Raw genomic sequence first — 15,217 nt, 5'->3', positions numbered from 1 at the left:
GTTTCAGTGTAGCTGGCCTTTACCCTTTAAAAAGGCACAGTTGTGCTGAAAATCCAGCCGCCATGCAAATTTGTTGTGAGGCCCTTTGACATCTGGGCTTTCTCCCCAACGCTTTTCAGCACAGACACTAGTTAGGCTCCAACGTTTAGAACTGCATTGGAATTATGCTGATATTCTGACTTTTAATGAGCACAACAGTCACAGAAACGCCCCTCAGAGCTTTTTCTCCTTTAAACTTAACTTCTAAGCAGTTTATTTGATATCACAAAATGCTTTTCTATAAGGGTAACCAAACAAGATACAATACCGATAAAGCTAAAGTCTGACTAAAAGCTGCAGCAGAATCACATCCTTGGTAAACTGTGATTACCTGTAGGCTGTATGTGGTGACGTGGTACCAGACGGTTAGTGCAGTCACTCTGAGTACAGGGTTGATGGTTTGGGAGGTGGGGCAGCAAGTTTCCATGTTCTCAGTGAGAGTTTTCACCAGAGACAAGCTCATCCCCTGCAGAGACACTCTGGAGCTTTCTGCAGAGCTCAGGATGCTGACAGTGTCCAGGCGCAGAGACACAGCACCTAAAGCAGAACACAGGGTCCTCAGAAGGGAGAGCTGATCATAACAGGATGATCATAGAAGGGTTGAAATTGGAGTCACATTATTAAAACTAAGAGATCAAATTTTTAAAATAAGAGTTTGTTTTGTTTAACCCCTTAAGCCCAGAGGGTCTTAGGAGCAAATTCCACCTGAAATTACATATGTGAATTAAAGCAAGTACAGCTCCCAAACTATAAATTGAAAATACAATTGTTTGTATTTGTGCGACAGAAAGGCATGTAGGAATAGTTTTCAGGTGGAACCACTAATTTAAATGTCACCATGTCTGATTAATGGGTAATTAAACCAAGAAAAAAATAAAAAATATTTAGCCTCGACAAATTCTTTTACAAAATAAACGCTGCAAAACACCATAAAACCCCTTTTCAAAGTCTGGATGAACCCTTGCACTTTATAGATCCACTATAAGTCAGACAAATTTGGACTGAATAATTTGAAGCGTGTTTGTTCCACAAAGGTTTTAGTGGACAGTATGCTATGCGGAAATGTCATTTTGGCACAAGGCCAAAAGTGCAGCTTGTTTCAGTGAACATTACTGTTGTTTCCAAGCTAAGTAATGATAGTATGTGACACGGAAACATTTTGAATCCAAAGATGCTGTTACCTGCCACATTAGAGACAGTGAAAATGTTCACATCCTCCAGACAACAGTCCAGTTTAAAAAGCAGGTTCAACTGTGAGGAGGAGTGGCTTGACTTGATGGATTTGTCATCAGAGGGAGACGCATCGGGCAGGAGAGGTTCAGAGCTAGCTGAGACACGTAGGAGGGACAGAATGCGGGAGAGGCAGAGAGCACAGGTCTCTGACAGCTCCACCTGGAGGCCCCTCAGACCCGACTCCACATTCAGGCTCGGAGGCTGGCTGCTCGAGTCGGACTGGGCTCTGTTCAGGCTCCCCTGAAGGAAAATGAAAAATACAAAAGACTAAAAACCACAAAATTCTCAAACAAAAGCTCTAAACAAACATTTTTACCAACTTTTTTTGGTACAGTTTTAGAAAATTTAACAATCAATTTAACTCGACATATTGTAATAATAAAACAATTTCTGTGTTTTAAAATATAATAAAATTTCTACATAACCAATTTTATAAGTCAGATTTTTGAATAACAGCATTAATATCTGTCATGTTATTTAGTAACACTATTACATTTAATGATGGCGATTACAAAATGTGTAACAATACGTAGCTAGGGCTGCTAATCAATTTGTGTTGACTAGTTTTTCAAATAAGCAGTTAATACTCTGATGCTAAAAGGTGCTTCATGGGGGTTGGGGGTGGGGGGGGGGGGGATTCTACAGGTTTGCTATAATTATCCCTGAGTGGGTACTTTTAAAAATCAGCACATTTTAAAGACTGTATACTTTTCTTAATGGTTATTTGATTACTAAATTAGATGACATATGTTTCAGTAATCAATTAATCCTTTGATTATATCACAGTGATAGCCCATGGATTGACAAAAACAACTGTCCAGGTTTTCCTGCTTTAATTATAAGGAGGTTAATACCATTTAAAATCTTTCACACCTTGTTCAGTAAAATGCCAATGTTGAGAAACGATAACATGCTAATTAGGATCTTGATCTTGCTAAATGCAATACATTATTATTACTACATCATAATTTTTTTTTTAAATGGCCTTTTAAGCTGAAAATGTTAGAAAATGTGTTCATGGATTTTGAAAGCCTGAGATTAATGCTCCACATATTAAATAAACAGTGTTTCTTAAAAAACAGGAGCCTTTAAATGTAGCAAAACTGTTGCTGATGCTTTCAGGTAAAGTCACAAAAATGAAAATAATATATTGTGTGAGCAATACTGGAATCAGCAATTTCATAGGAGCCTGGTTATCTTTTCTTTTTAACTAAAGGTGACAACACATACATAGGAACACAGAAAAACAAACTGGTACAAAGATCAAGCCTTGATGAAAAGGGCTTGCTCATGACATTCCTCACCTACCTGAAGACTTAAGTTGTCTAGAATTAGCGCTTCGCCCCACACATGTTTACCAGGAGGGTGCGGCGCCTGCTGGATGTGAGAGCCTTGACCTACTCTCCACCAGAAGTTATCCAGGGACAACGAGGCCCGCTGGTGCAGGTTCTGGGACTCCAAGCTCTCTTTGTCAACCTTGAGGTCTAGAAGATGTTGCAGCTCTGTTAATACAAAACCACCAATGTGTAGGAGTTAGCAGGGTTAAAGGCAATGTTTAAGACTAACCTTAAGGAAGAAGTTTCACTTTCTTTGCATTTCAACTTTCTTACATTCACCTCTCATTAGAAACACAAATTTTATGTGACAGGCCAACACAAATTAAGCATAATTGAGAGATGTAATAATCATATGTTGTCTTCAAAGACTTAAAATTCAGATCAGAATAAAAAGATTCAGTGTCTCACTCTTTTATTGAGTTATTCTTTAATAAAATTCAGTGGAACCAGGAGCCACTGCAAGTAATCTAATTATTAAGAACAGCCCATCTGGGTATAACTAGATGAGGGTATAAATGTGAGTATATGTGTTCTGTGAAAGCCTCTGAACCTACTTTTTTCCCCACAGGTATTTTTCGTTTTTCATCAGGTTACATTTTTTTGAACAAAGGTTTTGGCCCCAATTTGGCTTCATAACATCTTCACAATGAGCATAGCAGCATCATTTAAGATGTGCAGCTCTTTGCTGGTGAGGGAAAAAGGGGTGAATATTTTTCAGCTCACAATTATGTGCATCTTTGTGTTGCTCTAACTCATAAATTCCCTGTCAAATATAGAAGTTTGTAGTTGAGAAACAAGAAAAAGTTGAAGGGGTGTCAAAACAAGTCACCTTAAAAGAAAGATTGTTACAAAGGGTTGTCTGAGTAACATATAAAAACTGAGTGCTAACAGAAACAATATAATCCCTAAGCAGTGAAAACGTTAGTCGTATGATGATCACACGCTGCGCTGTGTGAGAAACATGCCTGATTTGGCAGAGATGAAGCCGAGAGCAAAAGGCGTGGTGTCTCCCAGCTGCACAGATACGTTGACGTTGGACACGGAGGAGGAGATCATCACGGGAGCATCCAAGTGAGGAAGACGTCTGAGGAAGAGGAGGGTGGGAAAAAAATCTAATGGACTATGCGACACAGAAGGTAATGGCACAGGGTGAATAATGCAAAAACATGGATGAGGAAGAAGGTAGAACAAGGAGTTAAAAATATTTTGATAGCAGTGGGGGAATTTCATCCATCAAAACAGGGAAACTAAATTAGTTTGGAAACTTGCCTCTTTCTGTGGGCTTCCTTCCTGTGGAGTAGCTGTTGCCACGGAAACAGATTCAACCAATGGGAGAACTCTTGGTGACGATAGTGAATGATGCAGGTGTTGACTATGAAGGATCCTGAGACGTCCATAGAGGTAATCTGATTGGACGATAACCATTAAAGCCAGACACTTCTCTGCAACACGTCTATGAAGATGTCTGACGCTTCCTCACCTGCAGGACCGTCTTCAGGGTGTTCACACACAGGATCCTCTGCCTGCTCTGAGAAAGGAGGAGTCCATCTGCCAATAATGATGAAAAACAAGAATGCGCTTTGTTTTGTTTTTTGTTTTTTAGTATCTACCTCCATGCAGTGTGTCTTAAGGCCGGCTGTCTGCTTACCCTCCAGGATGAGGTCCAGGCTGCTCTGAGGAAAGCTCAGCTCAGGAGTGAAGCTCTTCAAGGGTTGCTGCTCGTCATCACGTCCATAACACATTTTCAAAGACTTTAGCGTCCAGTTCAAGTGTCTGAACAGACAGTTAACAATGAGCCAAAAAGACAAAAAACTGGTTTTATACATTAGAAAAATCAAAGAGTTATCAGAATCGCTGGAGCAATGACTAAGGGAAGGAAACTGACAAAGCTGCTGTACAGAGTTGACTCACCGCTTCTGGCTGTGCATGGACAGGGTTACATTTGTGTTGTCAAACTCCACGTTGACTTTGTGAGGAAGGAGCTGATGAAATTGTTCAACAGTCTCAGTCTGAAGGAACTCAATGCTCTCACACTCTGAAAGGAAGCAGGAGTTGGAATATTAAAGTAAAATTTAACACAAGGTGCATCTAAAAAGAAAATCTGATAAGCAAATGTAAAAGCAGAAATCATCCAGTATCACATTTATGATCTATGTTGTACCGTATTCTCATTTAGGGCCTGGTCTTCCGAAGGTTTGTTTTTTAAAACAGGTGCTAACATGTTTGTATGCAGAGAGCTGATCTTTAAAGAAGGCGCAAAGTCATTTGCGTCTGCAATTCAGCAGACAGTGTGTGCAATCTTTGTTTTAGTGCGTTTGCCCTCATAAATAAATGCTGATCATATTCTAATGACTAAACCGCACTAATTCATGGGTGGAGGATATGAAAATGTAAACATTCACCACAAGCAAAGCAATTTTCCAAACCTGAAATTCATCTGCACAGCTTTTGGGTCTTTTAGTACTACTGAAAGTCAGGGGAAAACTAACATGCAGAAATATCAGCTGCCATTGCTGCCATAAATGATGGAATTGATAAAAGCCAGAGGACGAACAGAGATTGTTAACAAATGTGGACCTTAAAAATAACAACAGTAGAATAATAATAAAGGTCTATACAGTGTGGCATAAATTAATGCAACAGACAAGATAATCAATATACAATCAAACCAAAAAAAAAAAGAAGTTAATTTATATATTGTGGAATGTTAATAAAATAATAGAATTTCCAAAGAACCAACATAGAGACGTGGGGTGTGTGTGTGAAATGCACATATTTTACTTGTTGCAACAAGGATCTTTTTCCTCATTGTATATAACCGAGCTTCTTGAACTTTTTTCCCCAACTTTAGTTTGCAACACTTTAAATATGCTACCTGTATATAACTTTTATTTAGTATCATTGTTATTTTAGGTAATAAAGATCATTATTACCTCCACCTTCCTGGCTTTGAACCTCATACTTATTTTATAGCTGCTCTCAAACTGCTTGTGGAACACCTAATGTGCTCATTTTAATGAGTGGAACCAAACCAGTTTGCACGTCTTCATATTTGCACAGCAATCTTTGTAGATCACCTGTATCACACCCACCTATTCTAATACAAAAAAAAATTGCACCTGAAGTTTAGTATCCCTATTTGGAATCCCTTTACTTTTTGAACCGATTTACATTTCGCCCTGTTACGACCTCTAATTCAATGCATTTAAAAGGAGTTGTTTCTGACAGCCCAATATTCATTACTTTGAAATGTAATTAACTATTTCCTAGAAATAAAGAATGAAGCATATCTGTATTTCGTCCCCTTTTCTTTGGTAGCATGAATGAAGTCTTTTGCAGTCCTCAGTCTTAATAACTATGAAATAGTTTAGGAATCAACAGTTCTGAGATTCTGACCCTGAAGTAAAAGAATCTCCAGCCTCTGCTTTAATTAAACTACTGGCTGCATTTTACCAACCATAAATTTTATTTGTTATTTTTACCCACCCCACAGATGTATAAAAGGCCTCTTTCTGTGGAAAAATCAGTAACTAAGGCTGACTATATGCGCTAAGGCAGAAAAATATATATTTTCTTAATTTGCATTTATTTGTGGCAAATACATATTTAATAAAAGCATTTATAATTATTTCAACCAGTAAAGATGCAGATGTCAGTTTGACCCCACGACAACCTGATACAGTTTCTCTGCTGGGTTAAAAAAATCTCAGATTATAGAAAATATCTAAAAGTTTAAAAATATGCAAAAACAACAAACGGTAGCTAGTTATGAAGGAGGCAAAGCTCATACTATGGAGGTTTAGTAGAGGATATTAACAAGTTTATGAAGACCCGCCCTCTCCACTTTAAAAAGAAAATACAAGAACATCCTTTACTATACCTTTAAGGCTATTTTTATTCTGTGATCAGTCTGCAGGATGTTCCAACTATCAACCTAAATCCAGTAGTGATGGATCTTTGGCTGCAGACTGATAAGCATTTTTGCATGCCTTAAAACATGAAAAAACATGTGTTCCATTTAAACTTAGTTGAATTGTGTTTGAAATAAACATTTTTGTCACATTATATGAATCTGTTGTAATTTAGCATTTAAAAAATTTAAAAAAAGACCTTGCTCACCAGATACAGCATGATCCTGGTTTTTCTGGGACTTGGGTGGCAGAAGGAGTTGGGTGAGGAACAAGCCCTCATGCAGCTCTCCTATAAGGGTCCTCACATTCAGAGACACATGGCCTGGTCTCATCTCTGGAAGGGTCATATCCCCCGACAGCAGCAGGCTAAGAGCCAGCTCAGCCAAACAGATATCCTACAATAAAGAGAACGTCAGTGACACTCACTCACCAGCTTTAGTGACCAGAACGGATTAACAAGCTCACCAACTGGCTGCTTTTGAGCACTTTACTGCTTAGCTGCCCCACTGAGAAGTTCCATGACAACCTTGAGGGAAATTTAGAAAAAAAGAAAGTTGAACAATTTTTTTTTTTTTACTTTCTTCAAAGAAAGCTCATAAGAAAAAAAGAAGTGTGTAAATCCTTACCTTTTACTTTGATGGTCAAGCAAAAATGTGATACCTGTGACTGTCATGTGCCACAGAGACTCTGACAGAGCCAGGTTTAAGACAACCACGTTAACTGAGCTGATATGGAATGACAGGAGCTATGAGCACAAGAGATTTACAGTCAGTTAGACAGAGAAAGGCTTTGGCGCCGTACGATAGGGAGTCAACATACCTGTGACAGAAAGCTAAGTGTTTTGGGGTTGATTGAAGCCTTCTTTGATTTTTTTCCATGTCCGGTCTTTACCAGTGGGCCCAGCGGCACCTGAAGGTCAAACCTAACCCGGACGTCACCAACACATAATGCAAGGTACCGCCTGAAACAAAACAGCAAAAACAGCTCAGTCCCTCGCCGTTATAAATTAACACTTATTAACACTTACTTTGATCACTTATTACAAAGCTGCGAAAGTAGAGTATAACTTACGGTAAATCCTGGTTTAGAAGTCGACTTGAAATCCATATTCTGTCTATTTCCTGATCCAAGACAGTAGAAATAGTATTTATTAAGTGAATGATCACAGTGTAGGTTAAAAAGAGAGTACAGCTATTTGACAGCTCAAAAAATTAAACACATTTTGATTAATTTAGTTAGATGCATAAAGCACTTTTTTTTAATTAATTTCCTTTAATGAAGAAGTGTTTTGGCCTATAATTTATTAGAGGAGGTCTGTGAACTGAATGTTGTTCACTAACAGTTGTTAGTTTGAGCTCCTGCTCTGCTATTTGTTGTCAGAGGGGGACTGTACAGCAGTGTCTTTTCAATCAGCGTGCCCCAGGGCAGCTGTGGACACGACGTAGTTCATCATCAAAGTGTGTGAATGTGTGCAGTAACAGGGAAGTAACTCATTGTAGAGAGTGTGCTTGTGCTCTAAGAAGGGTGCAAGTACCCTGTTTGATCCCCACAGCCTCCGCTCTGTAGCTTAAAGGAGAAGTTCGGTTTTTTACACTTTAAGCCCATTTTCTGTAGTGTCCAGGATGAAATCGAATGATCGACACCAAAAGTTTGACAATTGCTCCTGTCTCTGCTTTTTGGCTCATTTAGAATCAACCCCTGGCTGCTTTAGAATGGCTTTCATAGAGCATGTCCGATAATGTCCTTAAAACAACCTTAAACGTTCTTTTTTTAAAATATGCTACTCACCGGGTCGTCAGCGCTGTTCAATGACGTTCCAAAAAAAGTTTCGTGAAGAAAAAACGTTCCTGTAGTGTTTTATTTAGCATTTTGTAAATCCCATTGAGTTCTGTAGGAATAGTCAATATTCCGCTGCCACCGGAAACGGAAATGGAGCCTGTTTACACAGTTGTAGTCTTTTCGCTTCTCTGTGTACTCCGACGTCGAGAATCAAGAATCCACCTTTCGTATTCCATTTTCAGAGTTTTTTAAAGTGTTTAACAGAGACGTTAGCACCTCGACGTCGGAGTACACAGAGTGAAGCGAAAAGACTACAACTGTGTAAACAGGCTCCATTTCCGTTTCCGGTGGCAGCGGAATATTGACTATTCCTACAGAACTCAATGGGATTTACAAAATGCTAAATAAAACACTACAGGAACATTTTTTCTTTACGAAACTTTTTTTGGAACGTCATTGAACAGCGCTGACGACCCGGTGAGTAGCATATTTAAAAAAAAGAACGTTTAAGGTTGTTTTAAGGACATTATCGGACATGCTCTATGCAAGCCATTCTAAAGCAGTCAGGGGTGGATTCTAAATGAGCCAAAAAGCAGAGACAGGACCAATTGTCAAACTTTTGGTGTCGATCATTCGATTTCATCCTGGACACTACAGAAAATGGGCTTAAAGTGTAAAAAACCGAACTTCTCCTTTAATAAACCAGACTAAATGTGAGATTAAATAAGTAATTTAGTCTGGCCCTGATGAATGAGACATCGGAGGATTGCTGATGAGAACAACCAGTTTTTTTTTAAACCATGTCTGTGCCTATTGGCCAACGCTCTGACCAATAAGCGCAACTGACTGTGACGTAATAAGCGCGACAGAAAGCTGGTGGGGGAGTGTAAACAAACCCCCATTACCCCACACTGCTCTCTGGGCGCCGCACAACGGCAGCCCACTGCTCCCCAAGGTGATGGGTTAAATGCAGAGATAACTTACTCCAGTGTGAGATCAATAAAGTTAAATTATCATTAAAGTTCTTTGGAAAACTTGGACTTGATATTTACTGTGTAAAAACATATTTACTTATTTCATTATTAATTTTTTCAGAGAAACTCATAGGCAATTAGTTATATTCAGCTAAAAATAGAATAAAAGTGTAATCTATATAATGAGCTTCAACGCTGAATTAAAGAAAACTAACTTTTCCATAATATTAAAACTTCTTAAGATGCATATGTATTCCTGGATCAGTCACAGCTCACATGATAAATGTCATGTTTTCCTTACCAGTGTATGCTGAGGGTGAAACTGGATACTGACTCCTTGGACAGAAAACAGCCCCACTGATTTGATCTTCAGCTCAGCATTCACAGCAGCCTGGAAGATCCGGACTACCAGGGAGCAGATCAGCCATCTGGAACCAAAACCCACCGTGTTTAGATCCAAACCTGTGAGGTTTTACACATAAAACATGGCAGATCTTACCTGGAAACGATACAGAGCAACAAGAGGCCGAGCAGGACCGCTAGAAGAAAGGATATCAGGACGAGAGACATTGTGTCTCGAGTTGTTTCACACCCAGATCCTCGGACATGAGTGTGGCTGGCGCTTATCTGCCATCAGCTGCTGTCAAAGAGGAAGCCATAACGGTGTCATTAACGTGTCTGCTAAATGTAAAACACAAGCAGTACATATCCTGTGAGCGTTTAGAGACTGGTTAACTTTCAGAATCAGCCACACGGTGCTAATGTTGCAGTAATAGTTTGAGGGGACTGCCACATAGCACGTAGTTAAACTTTGTAAAGTTAGCTAACGAAGAGAAATTTACCAAAACCCGCTGGCTGTAAACTGAAATAAAAATATATTATGTTAAAACGAGGTGAAAGCGTTAAAACGAGCTAGCCTCACACGAAACAGTTAAACACTTTAGACGCCGCGTCACACGAAAAAATAAATTAGCAGCAAATCGATGCTAACAAGCTAGCGTGCTAACGCTAGTGCCAACGGTTTAAGCACAGCCGCGCGACTAAACACTAATTAGCTTGGTTATTTGTAGGAACTGGGAATATTTGTGGTCAGTGTTGGCTGTCTGTTGTTGATTAGCAGGCTCACCCTCCCAGATAGCTGAAAGCAGCGGGCTGTCCCTGCAAAATGCCGCAGAGAGAGCAGGTTTACAGACAGATGATTGCTCAGTAAACACGGTTCAGTTCTGGTCCGCCCAGCTGGCACATCATTTGACACCAAACAAGAACTTTCTCACTGGACTTATCCTGTACAATTCAACGACTTCTCACTTGGACTGATTAAGAAAATAAATAACACAAGTTTACTGAAAACTACGGAAGAGGATTAGGGCCAGTGGCAAAAAAATAAGTTAACTGACTTTTTAACTTTCATTTCAGTATGACAGAAAAGTCAGAATTCTGACTTTAATCTCAGAATTCTAAATTTAATCTCGGAATTCTGACTTTAATTTGAGAATTCGTACTTTTTTCTCAGAATTCTGAATTTTTTCCTCAAAACTCGTACTTTTTTTTCCTCAGAATTCTGACTTTAATCTCAGAATTCTGATTTTTTTCTCAGAATTCTGACTGTAATCTCAGAATTCTGACTTTAATTTCAGAATTCTGGCTTTAATCTCAGAATTCAGACTGTATCTCAGAATTTGTACTTTTTTCTCAGAATTTTGACTGTAATCTCAGAATCCTGACTGCAATATCAGAATTTGTCTTTTTTCTCAGAATTCAGACTTTAATCTCAGAATTCTAACTGAATTCTGACAGCTAACAAACATGTTAGCATCAAGCCGTAGCCATGTCTGGTTTAGAGACTAAACTCTCTCTTTTTTTAATAACCTTCTGCTCTTCCATTAATTAATCACCAGGGACCACTTGGGTACATAAGTCGCCTAATTTCGTAATTTTCCACCAATGTGTCACTGGCTCTCTCAAACAACTCACATCTTTGTCAGTGAGGCCGAGTGCTCCCACATCTCTTCCTTCATGGTGACCATCTACATTAAGATCCAACATTCTGAGATTAAAAGTCATAATTCTGAGATTAAAAATCAGAATTCTGAGGTTAAAAGTCATAATTCTGAGAAAAAAAGTCAGAATTCTGACTTTTCCCATATTAAACTGAAATATTTAAAAATCAGTTAACTTTTTTTTTCTCTTCAGTAGAAAACTTTCTAGTACAAAGTTGCCCTTTTTACCAATTTTAATCTTAATGGTACTGTACAACCTTGATAATTTGCATGCAAAGTGTTTCATTTCCATGTTAAAAATGAAACACTTGTGGCTGATTTGTGATGTGCATTCTCAACCTTCCACCAGACCTTTGCAATTGATCCAAATATGGCATTTTGTTCCAACTAGAACATGTTTGCCGTCTTTAATGTGGCCTGTGAAAGGGATTATAGTGGGTTTCTCCTTAAAAACCAGATTAGTGAGATGCACAACTATTTGCCAACAGATTCTGTGCACTGAGCAGCAGATCTCAGCGGTTCTCCAACAGTTATCCTAGACCTCTTGACTGTGCCTCTGATTATTGCTCTCCTTGTTTCTTGACAACTCCCATCTTGTTTGGTCTTCATGATGTCATCTAACAAAAGTCTAAAGCCTTCTCACAACAACTGTGCACTGAAATGAAATCACACACCTAGACTTTGCTTACAAATAAAAGGAAGTTTTAAGAATAGTTTTTAAATGTGTTTTACTTGGAGATTAAAAAGTGAAGAATAAATAAAAATGTACCACACTTTTCAGATTTTTTTTATTATTAGTTTCCTATTTTAGAAAACTAACTTAATAATACAGCAGAATAGAGATGATGTTATGAAACATATTTCTCTAATGGTGCCTTGTTCAGAATCTCATGGTCCAAAGTTATCCGCCGTGGCCTCCTTTGTCTCAGGCAGCAGCTTTTTGTTTATTGTGTTTGGCAAACCACTCATCGCTTTTATCTTCTGCCATAGCCTAAAAAAACAAAAACAATCACATAAAAAAAGACAGTTAAGCAGCATTTACACTTGGTTTTACATGAAGTGTGAAATCTAAAACAATTCTGACTTTATCAAGCAGTTCATTTCCTTTGGGATCCACAGCAGAGAGCTGCCTGAAGGCCTCATCTCCAACAAAGCAAATTTCATGACCATCCTAAAAAAACAACAAAGGTTTCATGCTTTAATTTAATTCTAAATGATTAAAACATTTTTTTTTCTGTAGACACTTACAGGGTCAGCTAGAATAACCACTTCCACTGTGGCTTTCCCAGGGGTGTCAAGGCTGACCAAGGGGGTGAGGATTTTTTCATTTTCCTTTTTCATCAAGGCTTCAATATCAGGCAGCTATGAAATGGAAACATTAACCCCCAGTCATATTTCTATAAACAAGAAAATAAGTTGTTTTTTTTCTCTCTCAGCAGTTTACCTGATCTATGGGACATGAAAATGCTATTCTCCCAAATGCTGTTCCATGATCAACCTTCCCTCCAACATCTCGAAGCTCCAGTTTGCACTACATAAATCCAAAAATCTAAATTATAGGCGATACTTAGGGGCAATACTCTGTATTTGCCTAATTTATTCACCTCTTTATCTTACTTGAGAGTCAGAAAATCCCAACAGCACCGTTTTTTTCTCCTCACTCCTGTCCATCACTGTCATTCCCAACAGCTTAGCCCAGTAGTGAGTCGATCTCTGGAGGTCTGACACGCCAAGGGAAACTTTCTGTACAGGATCTAGAGACAAATAATCAATGATTATATGCTTTGACCACAAAGCGTGATTAAACGTAGCTACGCTGTGATCATTAAGTTAAAAATATATATCTAATAACAGCTATATATTATGATTATTTAGAAACATGTGCGAGTTATTTTGAATTCTTCTTAACATACGTAATTATAGAGCTGGTACTCAGTAGTAGTGATTAGATCACAATGGTGTTTCTTTTTAAATGTTCACCGTGTGCAGGCTGTTCTTTGTCCACGATGTAGAAAGGATATCCTCCAGGAGCTTGGGTTAAATAAAGAGCTTCCTCCACCTGAGTCAGAGGCCATCCAAGGCGTTTAGCATTGCTTACTGCTTGGCTGGACTGCAGGGTAAGACCCTAAGGAGAAAACAATAAGCACAGGTCTGGACTGAACTCTGCTGCAACACAGATGATCCTTTATGACTTCTTAAAACGGGCTGCTCAGTGTCGCAGTGAATAGCATTGCTGCCTTGCATTAAGAAGGTTCTGGGTTCGATTTCTGGTCTTTCTGCATGTTCTCCCTGAGTATGCGTGGGTTCTCTCTGGGTACTCTGGCTTCCTCCCAGTCCAAAAACATGATTGTTGCTTCTCTATATTGTCCTTAAGTGTGAGTGTGTGTATGATTGGTTGTTTGTCTCTATGTTGCATTGCGATGGACTGGCGACCTGTCCAGGGTGTACCCTGGCTTTCACCCCTCGCGACCCCACTTGGGATTAAAAGTGTAACGAAAATGGATGGATGGACTTCTTAAAACCCACTTTCACTCACCAAGAAGTCGTTGCCCAGTTGATACTCTCCCACCCCGTAATTATAGGTGAGCTCAGCTACGAAGTGGTCATCTTCTGGACCAAAGCCAACCATTGTCTTGCTCCATTTTCCGTCATAGGGGCTGAAGGGGTGAAGATAAAGATAAAGGCTTAATGGGCTCTGTGAGTACAAAGTGCATCTGCAGGCTGTGACTTGGCTCTATATTAAATACCCGTTGCAAGTTGCTTTGCAGCCTTCCTCAAACTCTTCGTGTCGTAAAATCTAAAGGAAATTAAAGAAACTTGAAAATATTAAAGCTTTCATAACAACACAGTTTCACATCCTGGACAATAAGGAACTATTGTAACGGTTGTGCAACAGAATCATCATCAGAAGGAGCGAAATAGTGGGAAAAACTGCCGTCAAATGTTGATGCAGCTAAAGCAGCTCAGACCTACTACCTTCATGCCGAGGACTTCCCGGTAAAAGGTGGCTGTTTTAGGGCGGTCACCGACTTTAAAGACGAAATGTAGCGCTCGTCTCAGAGCCATGTTTACTGATCCTGTCAAGGAGCTCGATTAAGCTTCCTGAATGATCGATTTCGCTCTGATCCAATAACAAATGGGAGTGTTGCGTTCTAGTTACCTCGGACATTTGAGCTTCGGTCAGCAAGCTAAATGAATGAATTAATATGAATGGATGGACTGGAATGGAACTATGAAAGCAGGTAAAGAACCTAAAAAACGTTCAAAGATCGGATTTATGAAATGTTAAATCGGATTTTGATTTGATGACAAAAAAAGCAGTTAATGATGCTGAAGTTATACTTTAATATATAATATTTGTGTGAGAACATCTGTTGCAACTTTAATACACAGAAGGAGGTGATTAATGGAGGGAAAAAATGACATAGTTTAATATTATATAAAAAAGTGAGTGTGTACTAACAATACTGGGAAATGTCAATCTTAAAATGTGCTGTTTACCGGTGCAAAGAAAGAAACAACGAAAGAAAAATATCTGAGGACTTCAGTGTTGAGGAAGAGCATGAGTTCTTTGCCGAGCTGAATGCGCTGGTTTGGTCTGCCGGCTTCCGTAGCGTCGTGAGCGCGCGTGTGCGCGCTTTCAGGAAATCCTATACACTACTGTTTATGCTCTAAAAACATTCTAAATGACTTCGTTTCGAGTAAATTCTGGATGCTACCCACTCAGGACACTTGGAATACATTGGACGAGCAGTATGGAGGAATATTGACACGTTTTTTGTGGACTTTTATGGACCTTTCTGTCTCGGTCACCATAGACCTCCATTATTTGAATGTCAGCAGACAGCAAGAAGCCTCCCAGATCTCCAGATGCATTTGAGATATCAAAAAAGTACTCCAGAGTGTTGTTCAGCATGGGGGTGAGTAGAAAATGAAGGCTAATC

At 39.1% G+C, this 15,217-nt stretch overlaps 2 protein-coding genes across 6 annotated transcripts in view; both read right to left on the bottom strand.

Moving 5' to 3' along the window:
- LOC119795361 (protein KIAA0100-like) overlaps positions 1 to 10,597 on the bottom strand; it is a 30,971-nt gene extending 20,374 nt beyond the window's left edge. Inside the window, exons 1-16 of one of the 5 annotated variants that reach the window (XM_038303334.1) lie at positions 10,400 to 10,597; positions 9,773 to 9,913; positions 9,575 to 9,701; positions 7,592 to 7,641; positions 7,340 to 7,481; positions 7,147 to 7,265; positions 6,986 to 7,046; positions 6,729 to 6,915; positions 4,521 to 4,644; positions 4,258 to 4,382; positions 4,090 to 4,157; positions 3,879 to 4,015; positions 3,575 to 3,729; positions 2,581 to 2,774; positions 1,221 to 1,512; positions 371 to 576 (exon numbers count right to left, since the gene is read on the bottom strand). In XM_038303334.1, coding sequence (XP_038159262.1) covers positions 371 to 576; positions 1,221 to 1,512; positions 2,581 to 2,774; positions 3,575 to 3,729; positions 3,879 to 4,015; positions 4,090 to 4,157; positions 4,258 to 4,382; positions 4,521 to 4,644; positions 6,729 to 6,915; positions 6,986 to 7,046; positions 7,147 to 7,265; positions 7,340 to 7,481; positions 7,592 to 7,641; positions 9,575 to 9,701; positions 9,773 to 9,843 — 2,058 coding nt within the window. In that variant the 5' untranslated portion in view covers positions 9,844 to 9,913; positions 10,400 to 10,597. The remainder of the gene's footprint in view (positions 1 to 370; positions 577 to 1,220; positions 1,513 to 2,580; positions 2,775 to 3,574; positions 3,730 to 3,878; positions 4,016 to 4,089; positions 4,158 to 4,257; positions 4,383 to 4,520; positions 4,645 to 6,728; positions 6,916 to 6,985; positions 7,047 to 7,146; positions 7,266 to 7,339; positions 7,482 to 7,591; positions 7,642 to 9,574; positions 9,702 to 9,772; positions 9,914 to 10,399) is intronic. The other 4 variants (XM_038303335.1, XM_038303337.1, XM_038303338.1 and 1 more) reach the window with 4 other exon arrangements.
- A 1,447-nt stretch (positions 10,598 to 12,044) lies between these two features.
- glod4 (glyoxalase domain containing 4) lies at positions 12,045 to 14,409 on the bottom strand. Its single transcript, XM_038303333.1, has 9 exons — positions 14,250 to 14,409; positions 14,021 to 14,070; positions 13,810 to 13,930; positions 13,254 to 13,398; positions 12,891 to 13,027; positions 12,718 to 12,804; positions 12,522 to 12,635; positions 12,358 to 12,444; positions 12,045 to 12,264 (listed from the first exon to the last, which is right to left on the bottom strand). Exons 1-9 carry the CDS (start codon positions 14,337 to 14,339, stop codon positions 12,199 to 12,201), a joined length of 897 nt encoding a protein of 298 aa, XP_038159261.1. The 5' UTR covers positions 14,340 to 14,409; the 3' UTR covers positions 12,045 to 12,198.
- Between the last annotated feature and the right edge of the window lie 808 nt (positions 14,410 to 15,217).

This window comes from Cyprinodon tularosa, unplaced genomic scaffold (genome assembly GCF_016077235.1).
Source record: "Cyprinodon tularosa strain WSP-4 unplaced genomic scaffold, ASM1607723v1 ctg51, whole genome shotgun sequence".
NCBI lineage: Eukaryota > Metazoa > Chordata > Actinopteri > Cyprinodontiformes > Cyprinodontidae > Cyprinodon > Cyprinodon tularosa.
Note: the sequence above shows the minus strand (reverse complement) of the source record. Positions and strands in the feature narration are given on the sequence as shown.